Source organism: Aspergillus caelatus, assembly GCF_009193585.1.
Source record: "Aspergillus caelatus strain CBS 763.97 unplaced genomic scaffold BDV27scaffold_14, whole genome shotgun sequence".
NCBI classification, from domain to species: domain Eukaryota; kingdom Fungi; phylum Ascomycota; class Eurotiomycetes; order Eurotiales; family Aspergillaceae; genus Aspergillus; species Aspergillus caelatus.
Genome location: NW_022475277.1, coordinates 111,963 through 138,870, shown reverse-complemented (window position 1 = coordinate 138,870; position 26,908 = coordinate 111,963). Strand labels below are relative to the sequence as shown.

At 47.4% G+C, this 26,908-nt stretch overlaps 10 protein-coding genes and 1 non-coding gene across 11 annotated transcripts; 8 read left to right on the top strand and 3 right to left on the bottom strand.

Annotated features, from left to right (window-relative positions):
- The first annotated feature begins 108 nt into the window (after positions 1 to 108).
- Positions 109 to 1,499, top strand: BDV27DRAFT_121237 (uncharacterized protein). Its single transcript, XM_032065309.1, has one exon. It carries the CDS (start codon positions 430 to 432, stop codon positions 1,000 to 1,002), a length of 573 nt encoding a protein of 190 aa, XP_031932285.1. The 5' UTR covers positions 109 to 429; the 3' UTR covers positions 1,003 to 1,499.
- Positions 1,500 to 2,315: 816 nt separating this feature from the next.
- Positions 2,316 to 3,203, top strand: BDV27DRAFT_141407 (BTB/POZ domain-containing protein; the record flags this gene model as incomplete). Its single annotated transcript, XM_032069813.1, has 2 exons — positions 2,316 to 2,471; positions 2,529 to 3,203. The coding sequence occupies 2 exons, from the start codon at positions 2,316 to 2,318 to the stop codon at positions 3,201 to 3,203; spliced, it is 831 nt and encodes a 276-aa protein (XP_031932284.1).
- Positions 3,204 to 5,017: 1,814 nt separating this feature from the next.
- Positions 5,018 to 6,922, top strand: BDV27DRAFT_17471 (putative histidine acid phosphatase). The gene is made up of 2 exons (XM_032075914.1): positions 5,018 to 5,868; positions 5,936 to 6,922. Exons 1-2 carry the CDS (start codon positions 5,260 to 5,262, stop codon positions 6,650 to 6,652), a joined length of 1,326 nt encoding a protein of 441 aa, XP_031932283.1. The 5' UTR covers positions 5,018 to 5,259; the 3' UTR covers positions 6,653 to 6,922.
- Positions 6,923 to 7,854: 932 nt separating this feature from the next.
- Positions 7,855 to 9,450, bottom strand: BDV27DRAFT_166139 (uncharacterized protein; the record flags this gene model as incomplete). The annotated part of the gene is made up of 2 exons (XM_032074116.1): positions 7,855 to 9,344; positions 9,375 to 9,450. The coding sequence occupies 2 exons, from the start codon at positions 9,448 to 9,450 to the stop codon at positions 7,855 to 7,857; spliced, it is 1,566 nt and encodes a 521-aa protein (XP_031932282.1).
- A 1,580-nt stretch (positions 9,451 to 11,030) lies between these two features.
- Positions 11,031 to 13,047, bottom strand: BDV27DRAFT_153277 (alpha/beta hydrolase; the record flags this gene model as incomplete). The annotated part of the gene is made up of 6 exons (XM_032071754.1): positions 11,031 to 11,273; positions 11,337 to 12,018; positions 12,129 to 12,240; positions 12,300 to 12,559; positions 12,615 to 12,656; positions 12,734 to 13,047. 6 exons carry the CDS (start codon positions 13,045 to 13,047, stop codon positions 11,031 to 11,033), a joined length of 1,653 nt encoding a protein of 550 aa, XP_031932281.1.
- Positions 13,048 to 15,005: 1,958 nt separating this feature from the next.
- On the top strand, positions 15,006 to 16,801 carry BDV27DRAFT_166133 (Zn(II)2Cys6 transcription factor; the record flags this gene model as incomplete). The annotated part of the gene is made up of 2 exons (XM_032074115.1): positions 15,006 to 15,077; positions 15,145 to 16,801. 2 exons carry the CDS (start codon positions 15,006 to 15,008, stop codon positions 16,597 to 16,599), a joined length of 1,527 nt encoding a protein of 508 aa, XP_031932280.1. The 3' UTR covers positions 16,600 to 16,801.
- A 2,351-nt stretch (positions 16,802 to 19,152) lies between these two features.
- Positions 19,153 to 21,429, top strand: BDV27DRAFT_141401 (Zn(II)2Cys6 transcription factor; the record flags this gene model as incomplete). The annotated part of the gene is made up of 2 exons (XM_032069812.1): positions 19,153 to 19,173; positions 20,086 to 21,429. 2 exons carry the CDS (start codon positions 19,153 to 19,155, stop codon positions 21,427 to 21,429), a joined length of 1,365 nt encoding a protein of 454 aa, XP_031932279.1.
- Positions 19,669 to 19,740, top strand: BDV27DRAFT_t30. Its single transcript has one exon. It is a non-coding gene; the product is annotated as a tRNA-Glu (tRNA).
- A 492-nt stretch (positions 21,430 to 21,921) lies between the features above and the next one.
- BDV27DRAFT_153273 (uncharacterized protein) lies at positions 21,922 to 23,008 on the top strand (the record flags this gene model as incomplete). The annotated part of the gene is made up of 4 exons (XM_032071753.1): positions 21,922 to 22,026; positions 22,076 to 22,296; positions 22,344 to 22,690; positions 22,755 to 23,008. 4 exons carry the CDS (start codon positions 21,922 to 21,924, stop codon positions 23,006 to 23,008), a joined length of 927 nt encoding a protein of 308 aa, XP_031932278.1.
- A 384-nt stretch (positions 23,009 to 23,392) lies between these two features.
- On the top strand, positions 23,393 to 24,307 carry BDV27DRAFT_121222 (zinc finger MYND domain-containing protein). The gene has a single exon (XM_032065308.1). The coding sequence runs from the start codon at positions 23,443 to 23,445 to the stop codon at positions 24,193 to 24,195; it is 753 nt and encodes a 250-aa protein (XP_031932277.1). The 5' UTR covers positions 23,393 to 23,442; the 3' UTR covers positions 24,196 to 24,307.
- A 507-nt stretch (positions 24,308 to 24,814) lies between these two features.
- On the bottom strand, positions 24,815 to 26,908 carry BDV27DRAFT_153271 (ankyrin repeat-containing domain protein; the record flags this gene model as incomplete). The annotated part of the gene is made up of 1 exon (XM_032071752.1): positions 24,815 to 26,908. One exon carries the CDS (start codon positions 26,906 to 26,908, stop codon positions 24,815 to 24,817), a length of 2,094 nt encoding a protein of 697 aa, XP_031932276.1.

Below are 26,908 nucleotides of genomic sequence, written 5' to 3'. Positions count from 1 at the left end.
AGAGGTTGTCAATTAACAAGGTATTCCCAAGTAGAAAAGGGTAAAGAATAGCGCACCTAGTGAGAAAAGGTCTAGACAGGAAAAAGAAAGGGAAAAAAAAAAAAGAAAGAAAGAAAAAAAATATAGTTTAATTTATGTAAAAGTAGCGATAGGCCAGCACTATGTGACTATCCTGAGGTAACAGTAAACCACTCCAATATCAGCCTCATCCTGGTAAGAGATCGATATGGCTAGCTTCAAGAATAGCACGACAGATGGTCAAGTCCACATTATGCATATCCCATATCCCACCAGCACATGCTCTGTTTATTAATGTAAATACTGCGTATGTTACTTTCTCGGTGTCTGCCAATCACTACTACTTCTGGTCCCTGAAGCTCAGCAGCAGTACATCTGCAAGCACCGTACCCAAACTGCATTCGTGGAGGAATGTTTGGGAATGAAACCGTGTTTAGGTTCAATACCAGCGTCGGCTTTCTGCCTAGAGAAAATACTGTCAATAACACCATCTGGAATTCCGTCCACGGGGGCGTATGTCATGTCTTGCACGTCGGCCCCTTACCGAGAACTAATGTGGCCATTGCGGAATACGAACAATTCAAAGCATGGCACAAGGAGGACGTCTATGCCTCGCTCTTCGCGTACGTGGACAACGACGCGGATTCTCCTGCCACCTATCCCGCCAGCCAAAACCCAGATGGTTGTCCTAGCATCGGCTTTAGCTTTGGCCATTTTTCTCCAGCAAGCACGGACATGTCCAATGTCACCGCAGCTGTCTGCGACCAACTTGTTGAAAAGGTCTGGACGGAAGCGACGTTCCTCTTGCCGAGTCTCGAATTGGATGCCTCGCGGTCCCCTGTTCCTGACGAATCTACAGCTCACATCCTTGGGAATGGGCATGGGTACCAAACTCGACAGTATCGTCCTGAGTATCAGATCTCCAACAGTTTAGCGTCATTTCTTACCTCACAAACCGTTAGGTCCAGAGCTGGTTGGCGCTGACAATGTTCCGCGACTTTTGAACCGGATGAATGAAGGCTACGCAATATACATGGCCCTGGCAATCTTATCCATGATGCGGCAGTAGTTCGCCAACGGCACTGATACCGGCAATGCTATGTCTCGCTCTATTGAGGGACAGGACGATAGCCCAACATTTACTGCATCACTCGTGCAGCCTTCAGTCCGTACTGAAAAAAAACCGTGTGCCGAAAGTTATTTTGCAGAGCCTTCTTGCTTTTACCTTCATATGCAGTGCGATCGCCTCGGCCCTGACCTGGAAACCGGTACCGCTGATGCACGATCCGGGTTCCATCACGGGTGCAGCCAGTCTACTGGCCGGGAGCGAGATCGCCTTATCAAATTTAGTGCCAGAAGGGGCGGAATGGATGGATTGAAAGAAGATGGATGATGAACTTGTGTTCGAGGGGATACGTTTTCGTCTGGGATGGAGGCAATGTGCGGGACACGAAGAGCAGACATACGGGATTGATGCTACCAGATAACCCTGAAGGACTGCTCACTGGCCCTTACACTGTATTCTGTGCATAATACAGTAAGATGAGGGATTTTGTGTCGGGCAGATGATCGGCTATACGCGGTGTCTAACATTACGAAGAGTCACTGTAACGTGTTCCATTACTCAATCTAGTGGATGAGGCTTCTGATCGTCATGAAGTTGTTCTCTCCTCGTTCAGTTCTACCTCACTATCTAAAGATATGCTCAGCATGTGACCTGAAGACATGTGACAGTCACGCCACATGTACTACTAACATGCATACGATGAACCAATGCGGGTTCGATTTCAGATCCAAGCCCATGACATGACATAGTCACGGTAGTATCTGCCAGCCACCCTCGACAGGATCAACGATTCACACTGCTATTTATACTTTCTAAACAACTCTTTTTGCTTCTGTTACAGCATCCCTGCCGAATTTATGTGCTGATCCATGGATCCAGAACTCCCCAACACTTCCATTTGTTGCGTAGTAAACTACGTAGTGTGGTTATTATATTCACCAAAGTCCTTGGTTGAGAAGTGCTGTACCATTGTTACAGCAGTCGAAAGCCTATATAACGACATCTTAGGTCTCAGTACTGTATTTATTTTACTCAACGGTCTGCGTGTCATTGTCACACTGATGATCTTATCCTAATATTATACCCCAGGACTTCCTCTGTGACAACTCATATTCATTATTTGGTCGAGCAATACTAGTGTTGGACACAAGAGTCAGCTTATCTGTCCCTAAATCTTGTCCTTTTAGTGTGGGATGAAATGTCAATGGAGTCGCCACCATCCATGTCGACAATGTCTGAACTAAAGGACGTAATGCGAGACTTACTTCTACGAGGTCAATTCACTGACATGGAGATTCATTGTCAAGGGATTACGTTCAAAGTTCACCAGGCTATTGTTTGCACTCAGTCCAGCTATTTCCATAGCGCAATTTGTGATGGCTTCAAGGTACAATTGAAAGAAACGAAAACAAACGTTTCTAGGCACTTACTTATTCTTTCCTAGGAATCCACGGAGAAAGCTATCCATCTTCAGGATGAGTCCCCAGAAACCATGGAGCGTGTTCTATCCTTCCTCTATCTCAGAGAGTATAGTGAGGATGGGCACATAGTTCAATATCAACCCCCTTCGGAGCTTGCCATGCCTAACAATGAGCCGGATTCAACCATTTCAGAAAACGAGCCAGAAAGCCCAGAGTCAGCGAATCAAGCCGCTTTCAATAACATTGAAGTATTTATCGCGGCTGATAAATACGGAATTATTCCATTGAAGACTCTGGCTACCTCGAAGTTCTCCCAATGGGCGAATGCGAACGTCAGCTCTCCAAAGTTTCACGAAGTCGTCGAATTTGTCATGACCTCAGTGCCGTCCCATGAATCAACTCTTCGAGAAGTTATTGCCGACGTTATATCGAGACATATTTTCGACCAGATCCAAGTCCCTGAGATAGTTCAGATCTTGGATTCTTTTGGATGTCTTGGGTCACTGATTATTAGGAAATTGATTAGCAACGAGCTAGTGAGACGGCCCAACGAATATGACATTTTTGGGGGACTTATTCAAAAGATAAACTCCGCTCGTCACTGTCGGCATTGTTTAAAAGATTTTAATGTGAAGTTGATAGGCAGGGAGTATTTCCATGAAGGGTTCCGCTGTGCTTCTTGCAATACACGAAATTGAAGTGTCCCGTTGCAAATTGTATCTGGTTATGCTGCTGCTGCTGATGATGATGAACTAGTTTACCCGAATATAGCTCACTTTGAAAATATGCTACTATCAGGTCTGCTGGCAGCTTTAAGGTCATCACTAGAGTCTAGTCTGGCGGAGTAAATCGCGTCCAGACAATAGCGATTTCTTACCGAAACCTCAGCGTTTTACATTTAGTCAAGCACTTATTGAGTAACCACTAGGACTCTATAAAATCCACTGCTCTATAATACTTTAACATTATTCATTAAGTATGGAGCTTATACCTAATTTAGGATACTATAGTACTAGTAGTGATGAAAATACATGGAGAGAATAACAGTATCTGAAGTTAGCAGTAGTGGTGGTGGCGGTGGTGGCGGTGGTTGCGTATCTAAGCTTAAGGATCCCGGTACCCTAATAATAGTAATCCCTAGCTAGGGGCCATAGTACCTAAAGATACAAGGTGTAAAAAGCGGTAAAGTACTGCGGGATTAAGATTATAGAATGGTAAATATACTCAGAGCTAGAGTGCTACTTATAGTTATACTTAATATTTATTTAAAATAGATATTTTCTACTGTTGAAAAGGGAAGATATTAAGGGAGCTAGCCTCAACTCCGGACGCACTCCTGCGCACACTTTCAGTCACCAAATACTGCCACCTCAATTGGTAGGTTAGATTCTAATATAGATCTGGGTAACTTATGTATTTCAATCGGGCTACGTTGCATGATACAGCATACGTAGAAAGCCGATTTCGTTCAAGGTCACTTAGGACAGTGATATGACTTTGGGTAACGGCTCTTTAGAACTCTCGATCTGGTTGAGTACTAAATCACATTTTAGTTACCTGTGCTGAAATTGACTTGTTTAAACACCGTATTCTGCTCATCTCCTCGAGGTATGCAATACATGTTCATACCTTGCCAAAGTTCTCTTGGTTTTGATGGTCTCGTACAATAACCATTCATCATTCATTCTACTGTATTGTTCTCCCTTTCTTCTTGTTTACTGTGCTCCTGCTATATCCCAGCTCCTCGGCTGGTATTGACCTTGGCTTCAATCCTTTGCTCAGACCTTTATAAGATAAACTACCTATTCATATGATGCCCCACTAGAACAGGCGAAGGAAGCATCCTATAGTAGTAGACACCACAGGCATACTTACTATACAACTACATCAACCGCGCAGACGGATGATCGAACCTCAATTCAATAATTTGTTTCCCTTCCTTCTTTGGTATTATAGCTGCTATACTTGAACTTTTTCGTGATAAAATCCATAATCAAAAACTCCCTATGAGGGTATCCTCATCGTTCTACCTGAATTTCCAGTGGAGAATACAGCGTACTATAGAACCCTACGCCACCCTGCACTGGATAGCAGTCGACTATTACTCTTGCGGCAAGCTACCGATATCTATACAGATTTAGCTTGGGTAGTCCTAATGAGTATGTTAAGTGGTTTAATATTATGACTTTTTATATCTATAGAATCCAGGACCAGGAAATTCTCCGACTCGGTCCAATGGCAGCGTGGACATCACATAATATTACTTATCAGTAATAGGATTGAAGTATGACGTTATACAACAGGTGATCTAGATCAGTTTGCTGATGGCAATCAGCGGTGAGTCCGACAGGGGAGTTAGCCCTATAAGGTGGCCAGGCTAAGCCTCGTTTATTAACTCCCAGTCTCAGTTGTGATAAAGGTCATAAACGCAAGCAAGAAAAGGTTCGGATCGGCAACGGTATGACGTCATCAGTCTTATTCTTAGATTGTTCGTCTGCATCTTTTACTGAGTCTGCGCTGGACCCGCGCAAAGTGGACCGAATGATGCATCGAATGAGGTAATACCTAGAAAGCCACAGCCAAGTTGGTTGTTTACTTGCTTTCCACTCTGTAGATACCTGAACGGGTATAGCTCCCATTTGCCCCAGTTGACGACAACTAGCTGGAAGTAACTCAATTGTCTATAAATCCGAGGATTGCAGCGCGAAAGTTTAACTTACCATCAGCCCAACCCAGGCCAGCAACCCCGGCAAAATGCATCTCCTTCCCGTCGCCCTACTCTTCGGAGCCCTAGTCGCTCCCACCGCCAGCGAATCTTTCAATCCTCTCAACCACCTCGCCGGTATAGCTCCCTACCGCACCATCAACGACCCCCCAATAGAATCCGCACCGCCGCAGGGCTGCAATGTAACAAAAGCGGCGTACCTGATCCGGCACGCAGCTATTTATGCCAACGATTTCGATTATGAAACCTATCTCGAGCCTTTCGTAGAAAAGCTCCGCAACACCACCCAGGACTGGTCGAAAACGACAGACCTCAAGTTCCTGGCGAACTGGACCGCACCCGTTGACGAAGAGCATCTTGAAAAGGTTACTAAGGTCGGTTACAAGGAAGCCGTGGAGTTGGGCGTAGACTTCCGAACCCGCTATGCTATGTTAAAACATCCGAACAAAGTCTGGTCATCTTCTGCAGATAGAACAACCAAGACAGCCGCCGGGTTTATCGAGGGGTACACACTCAACAAAACCACGGGAATGGATCTTGTGGAAGTAAAAGAGAAGAAGGATACGGGCGTGGACTCCCTGACCCCTTACAAAAGCTGTCCTGCGTATAGTGGGAGCTACGGCAGTGATCAGTCCCAGGTACCCCCACCCACCCCCCTTGCTTCATTCATCTTCTCCATTTCTGCAGCTAACACAAGTAAATCAGGAATGGGTAGAGAAGTACACCGCACCTATCAAAGAAAGGCTCAATGCCCAAGCCCCCAACTTCAACTTCACCACTTCCGACATAGTGAGCATGTTCGAGTTCTGCGGCTATGAAACCGTCATCCGCGGTGACTCGCCTTTCTGTGCCACCACTCTTTTTTCCTCGAATGACTGGCTCTCCTTCGAATACGGCGAGGATATCAGGTACTTCCATAATGTGGGGTACGGGAACCATGCATCCCCAAGAATCGGGTTTCCGTGGGTGAATGCTAGCTTTAATGTCCTTTCTTCCAACTCCAGTCAGGACGTTTATGTCTCCTTCACGCACCGTGAATTCCCCCCGACTGTCATCACAGCCCTGGGTCTCTTCAACAATAGCGCCTTTTCGGGTGCCGATAATGTCAACAAGACTATGCCGACGAATAAAATCAATTACGGTCGACAGTGGAAGAGCAGTGATATTTTGCCTTTTTTGACGAATATTGCCATTGAGAAAATGAGCTGCGATAGCTATGGATATGACGAGGGCGACTATTACCGGGTGCTGGTGAACTCGAACCCCCAACCATTAGAAGATTGTCGCGGTGGACCGGGAGATAGTTGTAGTGCGTCGAAGTTTAAGGATTTCGTGAGGGGGTTGGGGGAGAGATTTGGGGACTTCGTGGGCGCTTGTGGTGCGCCGAAGAACGAGAGTCAAGTGGTAACTATTTATAACTGATTAGCCAGTGTGGACTGGTCTGGGTGATGGAAAAATGGGGAAGAGATATATAATGACTAATGAATAATCTATTTGGCGTTCTCAAGTCTATTTCATGTTCATGTATACTCCTCCTTTCACTTTGGAAAGTATACAATCAAAGCAATCCTGCTTTTGTGAATACAAGGCCTCATATTATTGCTTCAAACGTTTATCCATTGATCGAAGAATATAGTGTTGGGATCCATTAGGATTTCTTTCCCAATATTCAATGTCCTTTATGAGGTTAGGGTCTTTATATCTGAGCGACAACTACAATGGCCTTCACGGGAAAACGAGGCCTAGGACAGGCTCTCAGTGGTTATCAAAAGAATCTGTAGCTTGGCGAGGGACCCATGAATGACGTAACCTATATCAAACACCAGCCCACATAGGATAATCAGTAGTGGACTGCAGGTATTTGTCTCTGCTGTCTATGCAACACGATTTTGAAGTACTCAGCAGTCAAGGCATTTAGAACTCGACTTCATGCAGGGCACCAAGTACATATATAGACTTAATACTTGTGGTTACTATACGGTGTAGTATTATACACCTTTTCAATAGGCATCTCAGTTGCTGCACCAAGATAATACACGAAAGCCAGGCCTATGAGTGATTAGGTAGTAAGTCATTGAACGCCTTGCATTATTAAGTTTGTTCCAAGCAAAACTAAAGCATTACCAATAGCAGACATGCTACCATTATTTCGAAGAAGATTGGAGGATCGACTAATGAGAAACAACATGCAGATATCAATAGCAGTCATGGCACCGGCTTCCGTCGGATGTTTCTAGCTTCAGGAATCCATCTAATCCATATACACCATCCTGCTAAGGCGGTCGAAGAGTGGTGGGCTTAGCTGATATAGCCGAGCATAGATCGCGGAAGCAGTGGTGCGCATCTGCCGTGTCGCGCATCATCGTGGGGAGGTTTGGCCCCCGTCCAACCCCAGATTGGTTGATTGACTTGAGAATGAAAATTGAGAGACATTGTATTGTGAGTGCAGCATCGGATTGCTAGAGCGTGAGACCGGCCTCTTAATCGGCCAAGCTGACAAGCACGCTCGCGGCGCTAAGCCTTCGGCTTTGCTCTCAGGTAAATAGCAAAGTGCCTGTAGGAGGCATAAAACATTAGCACATGACTCTTCATTCAAAAAACTGACGAGGAAGAGAAAATGGAATCTATCTTACCCAACCGTCACCATACTCCTTCGAGAGGATAGCAGTTTGCCCCTGTTTGAGCTCTATCTGCTTGACTCTAACTGGCTTGAAACTTAACTCTACCGAGTATACCGCACCCTGCGAGTCGAGTGGTGTAATTGGGTGACTGGATTCTTCAGATCCTTCAGGCTCCTCGGGCACACCAGGCAGCGATGTTGGTGTGGCAGTCCGTGGTCTGATGCAGGTCTCAGCTTTCTGTGTGGTATAGGGCATCGATATATCCCCGCCTCGGTGGTAGTCTGGGGCCACCATCTCCGTGGAAGTAGCATATTCAGGGGGTTGTAGCTTCTCGATGTCGTGAATACTAGTCTCGTCTAGTGAAGGGGTATCGTTCGCATCAAGGTGGTCTTCACATTGATTGCCTGACCTTTTGCGGATTCTTAAGAACGAAGGAGCGATGACACGGGGCGGTTTCCTAGCAAACTTGAACAAGCTATATCCGCACAACGTGGCGAAGCTCCTCTTGAAGAACGATGGTCCTGTACCTTTGGTATAGTCTCCTTCTTCCAATGTATTGTTGCGCTTCCTTGCCGCCTTTGTGGCTTGGTATCTTCTATACAGCCACCACAGGATAAAGCCTGCCATTACGGCCGTAACAGCCCCTAGGCTAACAGGGACTGCAAGCTTCGTGGCATCGTGTGTATTGGTCGTAGTTGAGTCAGATGGATTGTTCGTAGCTGTCGGGCTACTTGTGATGCTAGAGCTTGACAACGGTGGGGACAAGTGCGTTGCAGTGCTCTCAGGGCGGGAGTATGTTGATATAGGTTTGGTCGTTGAGCCAGAACCCCATGCACCAGGGTGATCGAGTTCGCCACCTGGAGTCCACTGTTGTGCTCCTTGACCATTCGTGCTCGAGTGCTCTGGGTGATAGAGCCCATCGTCTGGGGCAGCTACTCCTGCCTGAGAGAGGCCACCACTACCTGGTGCCGACTGCCCTCCCTTTCCATTTCCCGAAGTACCTTGTCCCTTGTAGCCGAGGCTTGCACTGGGCGTAGCTGTTTGTGTAGGTCGCGTTTTCGACGCCGCTTGGGTCGCCTGCAGGCTGCTCGTCGTTGTACTGGATTGCGGACTTGTTCCCTCGATGGAAGCCTGTCCTGCATTAGCAACGGTATTACCTGGCGTCGTACCTTGCGACCATTGACCTCCCGTGCCGCCCACGCCTCCCCCGGGTTGCCATACGCCACCATCCTGAGACCATCCATTTGTCCCTTGATATCCGGAAGAAGGGAGACCATTCTCTGCGGCCGACTTTTTCGTCTCTTCGCCCCCCAAGGTCTTCCGGCCCGGATGATATAACCCATCATCCAGTGTGGATGATTGTGCTCCTCTATCCCATGATGGCCTCTGATTTGGGGAATAGAGACCAGCGTTTGATTGTCTTTGTGTTATACCAGGGCCCCATTGGTCAAATCGGTTGGCATTTTCACCTGCGGTGTCCAGCCTCTTGGGATCTCTCCGGTTCCCCAAAAGGCTTCTCTCACACTCAGTATCAGCCAAACACGCCCGACTGATGTCGCTGGGCTGCTCTGACGGTGGGAAGACGTCGTAGGACTGCATGGTGGCCGACTGAGTATCAATCCTTTGCCCTGGAGCTATCGTAGGGCTCCAATTGAAGCAGAACACCTTGATAGTGCTTCTGTACGGGTGTTGTAGATACAAAGGTTGAACGATTTCGACCACACGATGAACAGTGCTTACGCCAGACCTATGCAGCTGTCAATGAAACTCAACGAGATGATAAACAGAATCGTGGTAACATTCCACACGAGGAATGCGTCACCAGCGCCTTCAAAAATTTAATAAACACCCGATTTCCACGCGTAGGAGATGTCGCGACTCAAAATGCCTGGATTTCTTTACCAATGTGAATACTACCACCGTCCGTGCTTTGAGGTGGTGGTACAGGGGAATTAATTTAACCTGGAAAGCTCGCGAACGCGAGTGGTAAATAATTGAGCTCATTCTTAACAGATGGCCGACTGCCCACCTTTGAATTTCTAATAATTTTATTGAAACTTTGACTCTAACCTTGGTCCCCGCTTTTATGGGGGTTTTGTTTTGACATGTCCATAAAAAGCATGTCACTCTTACAATACAGGGTGAAGCCTTAATTGATTTTAGCACATTCCTCAGGGTCCAGTCAACATATGCCACAAAGCGTTTGGAATCTGAAGGCTGTCCAACCCACACCTGGCATATACTATCGCTGTCTCAGTCCAGTGCTATTGCACGTCTCTAATATGACACAGGTGGAAGAGCGTATACACTGCACTCATCCCACTGGGTTATTAAGTCTAGCCAGGAAAGATTATACTAAGCGGGTGCACAAGGTATCTCGGTATTGTCACATTAATGCTGTTCATAACTCCTGGGAAATGGATTGTAAATCAATCTCAATCAATGTAATCAATGTAATAACAAGACACCAAACGCGTAGAATCATTCTTTAAACTCACATTATTGCTTTGACACGAGAAATCTTGCCGGGTACGGACAAATTTTTTCTGAGCTTCACTAGACATTCCAATCTGTAAGAATATAAGGAACAGATTCCCGAATAGTAGCTTCACGGAATGGCATCTGCCCCTTGCATGCTTAGCCGACATTCTTGCGCTTGCCGGGCAGGCCCCACCGCGGCAAATGATTTATAAGGTTTGGCTTTCATTGCCTTAGCTTCATGAAGGGCGGGAATAAGAATGACATTAGTGCTTGAAGTTTTGAACCTCTAAGTTTAACTTTGGGATTTGTGCTTATCCCCATGCTATCGCCGCCACAGAGACATTGGTTATTGCCCTTTATAGATATTCTGGCATACCACTGAAACAACGCATACCGATACTATTGGGGTACCTTCTTGACCCTGACCCTTTGTAAATCCCTTGCTTCGATGTCGTAGCCCCTTCCAATAGGAGCTTTACCTGACATTGAAAAACAGAAGAAGGGAAGTGAATGTCTTAGGCCAGCCAGCCCCCAAGTCTTGGTTGTGAAGAAGGTATGTTGATAAATTCTAACATTATTATAGTAAAGTAAATGCTCATTATCTCTATATGTCAATGTACTTTATTCCCGCGCCGATCACTCACAACTGAGCGACATTTTCGACCCACGGTATATGGTCTTGGCAATGAAGAACCTCCTCACCAGAGCCTGCGTCGAGACATCTTCCCAGGAATCGACATCAAAGCCTTGAGAAGTCTCGCATCATCCCCGGACTCAACGCCCCGCTTGAAATTCTTCGGCCACACATCCGAATACGTAAGGTTCGTGAAAAGAGGCACGTCGACCTGACAGATCGTCCCTTCCGCGGGCAAAGTGCCATTGGAAAAGAAAGCCCGGACCACCTTGGCTGTACAAAGAGAGGGCACGGACAAGGTAGTATGCTGTCACAAGTCGATGGATTAGTTGTGTTCTTGAATAAAATGGGAGAACCAGGAAACTCTTACCCCGTAGCCATTCTGCTCGAGTAAGACACTACCCTCCATGGTAGCGCTCAGGTTCTTTGCCGCCGCAAGCGGAGTAGAGGGGTCGTAGGTGTTGCTTAGCACCAACACAGGATGGGGTGTCTTAATATCGAAGTCGCCAGTGTACCGTTCCTTGGCGTACATCTTCTTATTCCATTGTGCGCATCTCATGTCGCCATTGGCACCGTCACTCGCGATCCTGCTCAGGGCTGCCCTGGCCTTGCTGTATGGTAGCACATCCGACATGCTGGCCGACTGTGCTCTGTCGGAACATCTGATACCGGTCCCTACTTCCTTGGAAGATGAAGTCAAAGACGCAGACAGGCCGTATGATTTGATGGTCGAGTATACCTCGGAACTACCCAGGACGGTTGCGTTACGGACCAGTACATTGTAGATGAGTTCTGAAGTCAATGGCCAGGAGCTTGGAGCATATAGCGCCTCGTAGATGGTGGCTTTGATGTCGCTGTAAGTCACGATCCCTCCAATACTTGGGATTGGGATAGGATTGAACTTGAGCTCGTCAAGCATCACGTAAATCGCGGCTTCCAGGTTGGCAGCACTGCTGTATATCTTTGCTAGAGGGCAAAGGTCTGGTGCGTCAAAGCAGCCCGAGCAGAAGCCTTTCAAGACCGCGTCGACATCCACAACGGCTTGTGCGTTACTGTGTAGAAAGAAAAAGGAGATGTTAGCTTTTTTTTTTTTTTCTGGGGGCTAGCAGAAGTGTGTAATCACTCAATGTCCTGCTATAGATCAAGAGACGGCATCACTTACAATCCGCTCATGTACTCAGTTGGGTTATCAACACCATCAAGTGCAAGATATCCCATTCTTTCGGGGAACATGGCAGCCATAACAGCACCCACTGTAGTCCCATAAGAGATTCCTAGAGAGTGGAAATCAGGAAATTGTTCCGTGGATCTATGCGCGAATCGTGGCTCTTACCCCAGTAGTTCAGCAAAGCATCCTTGCCCCTGAGAGCATCAAGAACCTGGATCGTGTCCCTCGCCGCAAAGCTAGTACCAATCAAACTTCCATTCTCGCCATTCTGAGCATAACATGCTTGCGCATAGTTTGTGCCCTGGGCCCATATTTCCGCCCGGGCTGTGTTGGACGCTCTGCCATCCTGTGGAGCCTGAAGCGATGCAAGCTCTCTAGATGAATCATTGCTATAGCACGAAAACGGGATGGTGTTTCCGACGCCCCTGGGAGAGATGATTAGAATGGTTTAAAGTTTCACGGAAACTGAAGTTCACAAACCGAGGGTTGAAGGATATTAGATCATTATGTCCTCCAAGGATACTAAATAATCGATTCATGTCAGTGATTGAATGAAAAAAAAAATAAAAAAAAAAAAACAGGTTTTACTGTCAGCTTACGTTTGGAATTCTTCCCCATATAATCCAAGACCCTCAAAAGAACTTACACCAGGACCGCCAAAGTTGAAAAAGATAGGTTCTGCGGCTGGTGTCTTGGTCGCCGGCCACTTGGCGATATCGAGAGTCAATGTCTTGTTGGATTCAGAGTCCGTGTAGTCCAATGGCACGTCGAGTGTTCCACAGATCATCGGCCCAGTGGCATTTGTTGGGTCGCAGAGTCCTTTCCATTGAATCTTGCCTAATTCCGCTTGCGTGAGGGAGGCAAGCGAAACTATGGACAGCAGTCCGGCCGTGAACGATGAAGACTGCCTCATTCTCAAGTCACTAGTAGTATCTCAACAGCGATAGAGAGAAACTCTGAAGTGATTGTAGAGACAGGTGCAGGTACTCAACCCGGTGTTATATAGGTACTCGGGCACACAAGTCAGCGTAGAATCAATCAAGGCATAGCCCATATCGATTCTTAGAATGGATCAATCCGCGAGGTAGTTTGTTGTTACTGGACAAGGCTGACTCGGCCCCCAATGTCTCAAATCTCCACATGGTCTCGTCTATCTGTCTGTTCTGGCACAATGTGACAGCATACTCCATACTGCCCTACGGTCGGTAAGTGTGCCGTGCTGCGGCTGACGGTGGCTTAGGACTGAGATCGGCACGCCAACTTGAGCTAAGCTAAAATGGCCCCTCGGAGTTGATAGGCCGAACATCTCAATTACCACATTGAGTTTAGCGCATGGAAACAGTCGGACGGCAGGAGCTCTGCAAATAGTAAAGAGTAATGACCTAATTGAGATCGGCAACCAGCCAGTGCGAACTAAGCTCTTAGTCAAGAGTCAAGACGCCTTGTATACTCCATAGGATGGCCCCCACAATTGAGACCGGAAAAGAGAGCATAACACGTATCACCGGAGGTCCAGAGGAACAAGGAGAAGTTTGACCCATCCAATTTACATTCATCCCTCTGCAGAAGCACTGCAATCCACGCATAGGTATTCGGACTTGGCACCAAATTAAGCATTGTTGTATGTTGATGCTAAATAACCCTCTCCGGCAAGCCAATAGTACCGCCTCCACCGCATCCATTTTTATTTGCCTGTGTTTATTATTTGTTATTTTTATTTTTCTCTCCTATTCCAAGCTCATTCCCTTTACTTTCCCTGCCGGCCAGGTCCATTTCCTTGGGTCGCTTGAACTATTTCAAATTTTATAAATTACGGGAATCGCTTAAGATACTATGGGAATATATATCTCTCTACTCCGTAATTCGATCACATATATTGTTCATGATTATTCTATTTAGGTTTCAATTCCATGTAATTTACATCATACAAGTAGTAAGTAGTTGGTATATAATCATGAATGACTACATACTCTAAGAATAGCTATGCCATCCCTTTCGTCTACCTTGCCCATTGTAGCAGTGGAAGAGTAGATAAACAGGACAAAAGAGGACAAGATGGTAAAAAAACTTGATGGGTACTATATCTGAGAAGAAAAACATGTTTGTTTTTTTTTTTTTTTAATAGTATCTATCTTCTGGCATCCTTATCCTTCAGCATAACCTCTCAGTTACTCCCGACAGCCTAATGGTTGGTAGGGCCGTTTCGAGGGGAGCATTTTCATTGGAGGAGCAATCCCAGTTAAATATCTACACAACCGAGCCCACTGTGTATACTGGTCTGTGCTCTATGAGAGCGAGCGCCCTTCGTCTCAGTAGACTCTTCCAAGTTCCTTCAGGCTTCAGCCCAATATTGGCTGTGGGTCCAGCGAGGGCCAATCATACTGTCGCCTTCGCAAAGCTAACGAAGTCGGTTTTAGTGGCCCCCAGCTATATCCGATAAGATGGTATCTCTAAGATCGAAACTTAAGGGAACAATGGGGCCTATTACGAATCATTCCACAAACCGAAGACGGAGTTTGGCATCTTGAAGCTGTGGTTGGGTACTGCGTGTAGGGACAAACGCCGACTGAATTCACCAAGGCGATGGTCACCTGTGACCTGCCCATCACTCTGGGCTCTTTTCAACTGAGGAAGTGCCAAGAAACTCGTCATGATTGGATCTCGTGGAGTATATATCCGGGGGAGGAAAATAATGTTCGCTGCGTGAACAAAACACTTGGAACTTTGATCGTGGCGGGAGCTTGTCTAGGTTAATCTTCCTTCAAATACCAAGTTTACCCGCGCAGCAAAAAGAGAGGGGAGAGAGAAAGAGAGAGCTTGCAGTCCAGGAGCTTGTTTCTGTTTCGCCCCTTGGTATGGTTATTGGTCAGAATGGCACCACGTAGTGAGTTCCAAGCAAGAGTATCCCGGAGTTGCGGCAACTGTCGGGCTGTCAAGCGACGGGTATATCCTCTTCCTTTTCCTTCTGGTAGCGGCGTGGTCTGTTCTAATTCGCCTTATCGCTGTACAGTGCGACCGACAACTTCCTCACTGTGGACAGTGCATTCGCACACACGACCAATGTTCTGGGTACCGAGATGAATGGGATCTCGTCTTCCGGAACCAGACAGATGACACCATAAAACGGACCATGGAGAGAAGGGGACCGAAAGAGGATCAGACCGCTTTGCCTCCGAATTGCAAGTCTAGTCCACTACCACCACCCGGCTTGGGCTCCAGCCATGATGAATTAGGGGTCAATTATTTCCTCTACAACTTTATTACCGGCATTCAATCCTCTTCGCGTGGATACCTTAACTATATTCCGGCTGGCTACACGGCCGATAGCCACTACCCACCAATGCTGGTAGCCAGTATGGCAGCTATCGGCCTCGTTGCACTAGCCAATACAACTCGGCAGCCACAATTAGCCAAGCATGCGCGTGCTAAGTATTCAGAAGCGATCAATCAGGTAAATGCTGCACTGGCATCACCAACCGAATCTGTTAAAGATAGTACCTTGATGTCAGTGATCTCGTTAGGACTGTTCGAGTACGTCTCTGACTTTACATCCTGGGCTCGACATGTCCGGGGAGCGGCAGCACTGGTGGTTGCCCGGGGTAAGAGCCAATTTTCGACAAGCGCCGCCTTTCCTATGTTCAATCAAGTTCGCGCGGATATGGTGGCTGTCTGTATGTATAGCGGCCAACCGTTCCCGGAAGACCTGTATGAGCTGCAAGAAGAAGCAAGCAGACATATGGACACTACGAGTACGTTCTGGCGCCTTGGTGCAGTGGCCACCAAATGCACAAACCTTCTTTGGGGTGTCAGGAATAATAGACGGGAATTTCCCTGGTCTAGTTTACTGGAACAGGCGACTGTACTTCAGAATGAGTTGCAGTATATCTTTGGGATCCTCTCTATGGAATCAGGCTATACAGCTTCTCGAAAGCCTGGTGGCGATCCAGCGATATTCCATAATGAGCGATTTGACGTCTACAGGAACTCTTGGGCTATCAGAGTCTGGAATAACACACGGATCCTTCAAATCATAGTCTGCGACTCTATACGCTATATTGTGATCCAGATTCTTGCTACTGACCTCGTACCAGTTATTCGGACACATATGGAGCTGAGTCTTCTAGACACACAAGAAATATTGTCGAAGCTTAGCAAAGATATAATAGCCACCGTCCCACAGGCTTTGGGGGTCATATATTCGGCGTCTGAGAGAGGCCACACTATCGACGTTCCGTCTGATATCAACGGGTCGGCCGGCTATATGATGACCTGGTCTCTCTACACGACAGGGAAGTCATCAGTCATGGAAAGTGAAACCCGGCAGTGGATCATTCAACGTCTTCAGGATTTTGGCCACAACGCAGGAATCACAATGGCCCTGGAACTTGTGGAGGATATAATAACGATAGATCAAGGTGCTGACCGAGAATCCCCGATCCTGGTCTCGGGTCCTTTCAAACGATGAATTTAACGATTGTTAATATTGACATTGAACGTCGTGTCTTTTTCATGTAGACGGTGACGTAAGCAAATTCGAATAGGTACGAATCAACGCTTCATACGCCTACAGAGTATTTCATTGGAAAAGAAAGGCTCGAGGTGTTTCCGTACCTAGAATGTTCAGGTGAAAGAGTTAAATTAAGCGCAGACATTAAGCAATATATAGGCCAAGATATGTGGTGGTGTAGTTGCATCTGCGGCGCTGACCGGAATTAGTCAAGCCATTAAACCCATCGGTAAAGTTAAAAAAAAACCACGATCGGCATTCTACTCGCTTCAACAACCTCCCAGATCCCACCATTTGTCGTCATGTTACTGCGGCTCTACCAAAAACTACGAGGTCGGGATTATTCCGACTCTTGTCTTTATATCTTTCCCTTTTCGCTTCCTTCGATTATGGTCCAGTTTACAATTGCATTAGCACTGCGAAACAAATCACAATCATCCCGAGAGTTAGCTAAAATTAAATATCGCCTAGTAAATCTACATCAGAATGAAAATTTAGGCGAGGGTTATCTTTTGCACGTAAATCCGAGAGGAAAGGTAAGGTCGCAAAACACATATCCAATCACCCCTGTAGATTAGACGCGAGCCAAGGTGACGACATAAGAGCATCGTACTGATTGATTTTATTTACATTGCAGGTTCCAGCTTTAACTGCCAAGTCAATTTCAGCTCCGCTCACAGACAGCCTGTCCATCTCATATTGGGTCTGTGAGCAACACCCAAGCTTGATCCCGGAGACCCATCGGACGACCATTCAACGCCTATTGTCCCAGCTTCACCGTATTCAAGCCGACAATAATCCAAACCCGGCAGTAGATGACCTCCTGGCTCGTAATGACATCTCCCCTGAGCATCGTCGCGCTCTGGAGTATAAACGAGAATGGTGAGCTTAACCCGATTCATTTGCACTTTCACATTCCATGGTAACAGTAAGGACTGTTCAGCGACAGAAAGCAGATAGAACCCGACTTAGATAATGAATACGAAGAAGGTATGACGGATCAAGCGAGACACCTGTTGTCTGAGGTTGTGGTTGAATACGAAAAGTTCACCCACCGGGGGATGTGGATATTTGGGGACAGAACAGGGCCAACAGTGTTGGATGCACATATTGTAGCGTTTATAGCGAGACTCATTGACATCCACCTTAAAGATTTGGTCCCTCCCCAGTTGCAAACATATGCAAAGGCGATCATGGAATTGCCGGAATGGGAGACAGTCATGCAAGGGATGCCAACAGTCTGGAATCCTTCTCTGGGCCCGATAGATCAACTATAAACAAATCATTCGAAATATACTCATCGTGAATGTCCAATGATCGCATCTCCCTATTCGGTCGAGTTATCATATCAAAGGTGGAAACAACCCAAATCAAGCCGAAATTCCTGGGCAGCATTTCACTGGCGCCAGAAAGTTTAGGGTAACCGTACTCGACCATCAAGCCAAGGGTATTCCTTCGAGGTTCTGATAATAGCGCCCATCCAAGCCGGCTTGTGCCCTAGCTTCTGCATTGAAAGGCTCCTTGATGTATCCCCGGAAGTACTTCCGTACATTGTTGCGGAAAACGTGCACTGGATCAGTCCCCTCCTCTTGACAGATCCATGTCAACCATCTGTGGCCGGTCGTAACGTGTGTGATCTCGTCGTTATGAATAACCTCTAAGCTTTGGACACTCTCGGTATCACCCGCCCTGCGGAACTTGTCGATAGTCATTGGATTAACATCAAGGCCTCGGGCTTCGTGTACAAGTGCAATGATGCTGATCCGTGCCCTGAGATCATGAGCTGTGATAGTAGCCGATTCCCAGAGGCCGTGATGAACAGGGAGTGCGCCAAAGTGAGAACCCATTTCTTCTATCCGCGCGCGCAGTAGCGAGAAGTGTTTAGCTTCGTCGTTAGCTACCTTAAGCCAGTCATGAAAGAATGCTCTTGGCAGTTCCCGCGAGCCGCCTGGTGAATCTGGGTTCGTCTGGAACGTGGCGAACCGTATGCATATGTCAACTGCAAGGTCGATGGCCCACAGCTCAATATTCGCCAACGCATGCAGCATGGCAATTCGGCTTTTCAGTGTGCCACCTTTTCCGGCTTTTGGGATGGCCCAGGGTTGGACTTCAGACAATCCTTCCCGTGGAGGCTGAGCGGGAGGCAAAACAGTTCCTCTTCCAAGAGGCATGGGAGACGACGACGCTTCCTTCTCAGTTAAAATAGAGAACAAATGATGAGTCAGTTCGATCTTATGTTCCGGGTTCGCCGTATTCAAAATATGAGCACACCAGTCGCACACTGTGGCATTTTCATCAAGGTATTTAGCTGGACCCGACTCAATCTGATGAGATGGAGAAACTTCCTGTTGTGGGGTGGTGGTCTTGTTCTTCGAGCCTCGGCTTTCCTTCAACTTGAACTTTTCACTGACCGGTTCGAGCTTAACTAGCGACACCTCAGAACCGCCCTCTGTGTTGTACAACAAGGTCACATATTCGCCACGGACATCGACTGGGAATGTGCAAGCCTTGATGCCAACACTGGACTCGCCGGTCTCTACGTTAAAATCATACGCGTGCCATGGGCACGAGGCAACGTATGCTGAATCCTCAATATCGATCTGAGAGTCCTGCATAGGACCGCCTGCATGCGGGCATTCCGCTTCCATGGCGTAATAAGTCCAACCATCGTCGGTTTCATTGGCCGCGCGATCTACCTTCTTTGACGGCTCAATTACGGGGAGGCGAAACAATACCAGGCGTCTTTTGTCGGAGAGATGGATGACATATCGCGCCTGGGTAAAGTCTGAAAGTTGACCAAGCCGAACTACCACCATGTTGCATATGCAGAGCTAGAGATAGATCGTTATAAAATGTGTATACAAAATCGTATGTGGTCTGATTCATGTGTGCCCAATGTGGGGTCACGTGGGGTCGTGTGAATTTTTGTCAAACCATCCCGTATCAGGCAAGACAATCTTATTCCTGATTCTGCTCAGTGCATAATTGCGCTTTTATATGCAAAAGTGCATCAAACATTCAACAACATCCGATGTGGTGTAATGGCTAACATCGCTGTCTCTCACACAGCAGCTCGGGGTTCGATTCCCCGCATCGGAAGCATTTCTTTTGCCAATTTATTTTTTTTTCTTTTCGCAACTTTTTTGGTGCTGAATATCTCCAATTTGAACCAGGATCTGAATTAACTATGATTAAAGCATTTCTGAACTCATTATTCAAGCTTTCGGTATGTAGAGACAGGCACGAGGTTGAAAGTGCGTAGTTGAACTCCCAAAGTGGGTTGATTTTATGTATGGTGGTTGAGATAGATATATATGTAACCTTCAAACGCCTCTAGCCCGCTCCCGCTTTAACCTCATCTCTCCCCATCCTCAACACCCCCATTGTTCAGTGTCGCTAGGCTTATAGCCGTAAAGTACAATAATGCATACTCTCGACCCGCAGATATTTGGGAGATTTCGATTGGACTCTGCTCCTAAAAGACGGGCACAACCACAGCTTTCACCGACCGGCCGACCCACTAAGCAGTCCCGGAAGACACATAGCAAATCTCGCAATGGTTGCTCAACATGTAAACGGAACCGAGTCAAGTGTAACGAGGCTCGACCACTTTGTGGTAGATGCTCCAAACGTCAAAGCGTCTGTGTATATGAGGAGAAGCCGTCTCCTGAACATAGAGACGAAGTGGCTCTGCAAGAAATTGTTTTTTGTGATCCGTCGTTAGAGAACCGGGCAGAACACGCGCATCTAGAATGGCGCCTTGAATCTGGCCTTACATACTCACTCATTAACAACATTCTGAATTATGACTCACCACACCCAAGAGCAACAAATACCCCCGCAACTGCCATGACACCAAGTACACACCTGACACAACACTTGGCCCAATGCATCGACACATCGTTTCAGTCTTACCCGGGATGTCGATTGTTCCATCGATTTGTTTTACCAAACTGTGCAGCTACCCCAGCACTTATGCATGGTCTCCTTGCGCTATCTGCTCGACAACTGCAACACCTTCAGCCGTCATGCCGGCTTCATGAAAGAGCCTACCTTTTCCACACACAGGTCGCTACAAGATTACTAAACGAAGAACTCGCACAAGCGACAATAGCAGCCAAGAAGCTGGATTTTATATTTGCCACATGCTTGCTAATCAATATGATATCGTTCGCGACAAATGAGACTATCCCTTCGAACTCCTGGTTGTTCATGTCCGATAGCGCGTCCATCGACAACGCTCTTAACTGGTTCATGGTACAGCAAGGAATGGGCTACTTGTCCAAAATTCTCAATCGCAATCCTAACGGTAGTGTCTGGAACACAGAGCTCGACGCTGACACATCGTGCAACCCACTTTTCGTCATCAGTGATGACCTTCCGTCTTATCCAGACGTGGAGCTGATACCCCAAACGCTAGCTGAAATCTGTTGTATCACGGCAGACTGTACCCCAGACAATAACCCGTACTATACACCTCTTGTGTTACTTTCCCGAGCCTTCCGGATCAAGAGCTTGGGGTTCGGCAACCTTAACAGCTACTTATCATTTGGCCCACATGTACCGCAGTCTTATCGCTTGTTGCTCCGTCAGAAAGATGAGAGGGCGCTACTGCTTTTTATGCTATGGCTGATGTTATTCGAGGAAGAAACATGTTGGTGGATTGGAGCGCGCACGAGGAATGAGTACGCAGCCGTGTCGTGGCTGCTTGGCCGGAGTGAAGACCAGAGGATAAGAGAGGTCGTTCGGGACCCAACGACTTTTGTCCGATCGAATGCTTCTATGTAGTTGGCTGGGTATGTCTTAGCGTTCCAGTTTACGCTGTCCGTGCAATTATTTCTTTCGTCATGGGTATGGCAGATGACTATTCGGAGCCCATTCCTTAGATAGTGATGAGGGATTTTTCGTTTCACCAAGAAATTCTAACAGCATGAACCACAATCGACACGGAAGCATTGAGTGAGTCTATCCATGGCCAGTTCGAAGTGACGAGACACTATGTCCCAAATAGGAAATTTTCGTATCATAATGTGGGGCCCTGAGGATCCAACTCTCGACATGATCAATCTTATTGGACAGCGAGCCATCCCGCCTCATATACTCTGGCCGCGCCGAACAATATCCTGGAAAAGGGCATGGGCACTCGCATGGCAAACAGGACAGGAAAAGTTATATAAAGACTGACAATTCCACTGCTGAATATGCCCTTATCGACTAACAGCCCGCTTTCTCTGAATGTCTTATTTACTCTACGCTTTTGATAGCAAACCAGTCAAGAATATGGTCAACGTCGCGATTGCTGGTGGTACCGGTGATGTAGGGAGAACCATTCTGGAGATATTGCAAGACTCTACCAAACACCAGGCATTTGTTCTATCTCGAAAGGTATGGGTACCCCACTGTGGCAATCAACCAAGCAGCTGACACAAGATAGTCATCGACAGGAACCCCAAACACTCTCGTGGCTGACTACAAAGATATCGATCAACTCGCCTCCCTGCTTGAGGACAATAAGATCCATACAGTCGTCTGCGCACTATCGGTTGAGGGGGACTCCCTTGAATCGGCGCAGCTGAACCTGATCAAGGCAGCTGCACGATCCCAGGCTACAAAACGCTTTATCGCAAATGGATTTGCTATCCCTTACCCCAAGGAGTTCGTTACCCGGCGCCTTTTATCCCCTCACAGCTGACTTATATTAGAGCCCTGGAGGTATTACCCCAGCTCAAGGTTTATTTCGACGGACTGGACGAGCTTCGTAGGTCAGGACTGGAATGGACTGTATTTCACATTGGGATGTTCATGGACTACTTCGCCACCCCGGCCTTGAAGTCATACCTTAAGCCACATATCGCTGCATTTGATCTCGAAAACAAGGTCGCCGCCATCCCAGGAGATGGTAACGTCCCCGTCACTTTGACCTATTCGTTTGATATGGCCAGATTCCTGGTTGCGTCGCTGGACTTGGAGAACTGGGAAGAAGAGAGCCGTGTTGTTGGGGACGAGATAACCTGGAATGAGTTTCTTGCTCTAGCCGAGGACGCTCGTGGTGAGTATTCATGAACTACATCGAATTGCTGTCTGCCAGAGTGGCCTTGCTAATCGATTATTAGGATCCAAATTCGAAGTTCATTACGATGACATTGAGAAGTTGAAGAGGTTCGAGATCACCGAGCTGCCGGCCCAAAAGGCTCTCTACGATCGGTTCCCGAAGGAGGCATTCCAGTGGTTTACCTCGATTTTTGAACGGTTTACTGCTGATGGCAACTCTCACATTCCCAAGGCTGGTAGCTTGAATGAACGGTTCCCCGCCATCAAGACTCTGTCGGTTAAGGAGATGCTTAATACTTACTGGAAAAGTGGATGAGATAGCCATGAATTTTACTCGAGGGTATTGGGTGATATGATTTTATGCGTGCTACTTCGGATGGGTACCTAGTTCAAGTTATAATTATACTCCCTGGAATACATGATATGCGAATAGGGAAATGGATTGATTTGGCGATAGTGATTCTTTCAATGATGCTGAGCTTTTGACCGTGTAGATTAAATATAAGGGTTTCTCCTGCAAAAATCCGGCGGCTATACTACCTGGACTGGATAAAAGGCATTCGAATCACAGTCGTGAATACTAACCTGCGGGAGGGCGTAAAGTACGTATAGAGCACTGCAGGTAAACACATGACTCGTAGTTGCTTTTGTGGAACACATGAAATGAAACATTTCCCTCCCCCGCTCTCCATCCCAACTCGATCGCCCTCTCCTTCCTTCACCACCCAGAACATTCAGGACCTGCCTACCATGCCTGACACTGCTACTTCTGTTACCGCTGCTTGTAAGTTCTGTGCGAAGAAGTCGTCGAATAACATCACCCTCAAAACTTGCGCCAAATGCAAGGCCCAATGGTACTGCTCGCGTGAGTGTCAGAAGGCCGATTGGAAGACCCACAAAAAGACTTGTGGCAAGAACGCCGACGACACATTCACCAATACAACCTCAACCGGCCATAGCCGTCCCCAGGCAACCTCAAGCAATCATACCCGTCCCAAGAACCTCGAGGTCTTTATCGAGAAGCCGTTTCACCAGTTGCACAGCAAAAAGTGGCTTCACAACCGCCCGGAGAAGGATGTCTACAAGCTCCTGATCGATACCTATCGGATGAAGATGGAGGACCAATACACTATCGAAGGTAAAGTCGATGAGGACTCTATCTATTCCGATAGACCCGACAGTCGCGACGGATTTCATCGATTCCTACGCCTGGTGGAACAGAAACCTGACTTGCTTCCCTCGTGGTGGTCTCCGGAGAAAGCCACCGCGTGCGTGGCCTATGGGCTAAACAAAGACAATTGGAGCTCGCTCGACTGTTGCGCCGAAAAGGGGGACTTTATCGAACACTACGGGGATCCCACCTTTCCGATGCAAATGAGAATGTTTGGAGAGCAGATTTATGGGAGGGGACCAGGAGGACAGCCTGGATTGCCAATGATGCAGATGATGATGCAGGCAGAAAAGGGCGGAGTGCACACTAGTTTGCTGAATATGCGTCGTTGAGCTGAGTAGGAGTCGTCTACGCCAAGAAGTTGACGGGGAGTTTGGCTAGGATGGATAAATTTCTCTACTCTCTTCCTAATATGTAAATGATTGTTAACCACGCTGTTTAGGCTGCAAAGTAACTCATCTCTATTACTGGTATAACGGCCTATCTGATCTGATAGGTCTATTATAAACAGCCCTGAGTCCCCTAATCCTACTGGACACTCGGGTAACACAGTGTATTGATAGCATGTCAACCACTAAGGTAAGGGTACGTAGGCAAATAGAAAGGGTAGTGTCTATTACTAGCTGAGTAGTAGAACGAATACAAAGGAAACTGATTCTTGCTCCTTTTTCCTATGCCTGAGAACCTCCTTGAATAGCTTCTGGTCCTCTCCGTTCCGGACTGAATGGTCCGGCGACACCTTTTCCGGCTGGTTCTGAACTGCAAAGGAGACCAGGATTTATGCACGAGGAGCCACCAGGGGTTGGGAGCTTTTGCAGGGTGTATGGGTCGATTCTATCCAGTATCCGCTTCCTTCTATTGAGCTTGTAACTATTGATTAACATTGACCCTGGTGTACTAGAACCCTCGACTAGGCGGCTTGGGCGCTAGAGGATAGCAAAAACAGCCTATTTACAGCGAGTTACGATATGCATGGCGAGCAAGCCTTTCCCGTAGTAACTTGACAATACCATTCCGGCCCTTCGCATTGGCTATTGCCATTGGCGTGTTGCCATTCCAATCACGGATATTGGCCTCGGCACCGTGTTGGAGAAGCAGCTTGACAATGGCGAGATGCCCCTCCCGAGCAGCTAGGAACAGCGCTGTCTCAGACTGCTTATTCCGAGCCTCGACACCCGCCCCCGACTCTAGAAGTACTCTGCTAATGGCCTCGTGCCCACCAGAAGCGGCACATAAGAGTGGTGTCCGACCTTCTTGATCCCGCGCATCAACGATGGCGCCTTTTTCGAGCAGTGTCCTGACTATCCCTTCATGCCCATTCCCAGCGGCGACTAATAATGAAGCCTGATGTCCCAGACCCTGCGTCTCGATATTTGCGGCTTTTTCAAGCAGTACCCTGACTATCCCTTCGTGCCCATTCCGGACGGCAGCTAGTAATGGCGTCTGCTTGAATTTCGGACTCTGCACCTCAATGGCAGCACCTTTGTCAAGTAGTATCCCAACTGTTCCTTCATGTCCATTCGCAGATGCTATGGTTAGTGGCGTCCGTCCAGCTGTATCCTTAGCATCGATATCAACGCTTTTCTCAACCAACACTTTGACGGTGGCCTCGTGTCCAGCCTGTGCTGCCCACCACAATGGTGTCTTTCCTTTGTCGTCTTTTGAGTCTATGATAACATCGCGTCGAGCAGCTAACATCTTAGCAACTGTCTCATGGCCATGTTGGGCCGCATAAATTAACGGAGTTTGTCCGCGTGGGCCCCTCCAGATCCCCTCAACATCGCTGCGGGTCAGCAGCAGCCATACTTCGTCCTTGAGCCCTCGTTCCGCTGCTTGTAACAATGCAGAAGGCTCTCCAAATCCCATAAGTGCCATTAGTGTAGCATCAGGGTAAATATCTGGTGTGATGCTGTCACACTTCCCCCGGTCCTTCGATTTTCGGTGACTTGCTAGGCGGCCTGCTTGAATGATCATTTGTCGCATCGGGTATTGCGAGGGTCGGTATTTACGAAGATCAAGCTGTTTGAAGTCTTCGCTGTGAACCCTTTCGAATCGCTCCATTGTCAAGAATTCAGAATCTCTCACGTAGAGAGCAATCAATCTTTCTCCCCCGCCCTCCTCTTTGCAATGAAGGATCGCAAGCCCCAGTCCTCGGGGACCAATACCCATGAAGCGAATTCTCAGATCGATCCCAGTGCTGGTTGCGGCAAACGGGGTATTGAAAGGATCAAAGGGATTGAATCGCACAATATTATGAGAACCTATAAAAGCAGCTGGAGAGGTCGCAAGAAGACCACCCCGATTGTCACGCGACCTCCATGCGAAGAGACTATGATCATCGGAAATGCGCATGATTTCCTCTTGCAGTCTGATAAATGCCGTTTCTCGTTCTCCGTAGATCAGTGGAATGTTAACCCCGAATATTCCGAGGAGGGAATAGGCTCGATCCTCGACCCTGGTCGTTACTCTTTCCGCTGCCCAGGACATCCTTTGGGCGACGCTGAAGGATTCAATATATTCATCCCCGGAGAGAACACCAATCGGGATACGTGTACATTCAGAGATAGCCTGTTGAAGATCGGCCTTACTCCCTAGTTCCGTCCACTTTTCATCAAGGAAAATAAGTTTCGTGGGCGCAATTAGCTCCTGAAGAGTCCACCCCCTCGTAAACCACCTGCTCTCTTTAAACCCCTTCCTAGACGGTACGTCCGCGAGATACGCATAACATACCTCAGCCTCCTGGTACCATCGGTACATAGAGTTGATGGCTTCAGACAATTCTGCGCTGCTTGTCTTATCAATACAACAAGAATCTATCCAAACATAGTCGAAGCCTTCGGCCCTAGCGAGATGGCAACACCGTTGAACCTTATCATATCCGCTTTTCTGCTTCGTATGAAATGCATCTGCGGGCATATCCTGGAAGGTGATTTCCTCGCCCTCCCATGTATGGGACAAGATCGCATAGGGTGGGATTCTGTCGTCCGTGAATTCTAAAATCTCCAAGTTGCCCGTATGGCTCTCTTTTGTATGTAGCAAGCGCAT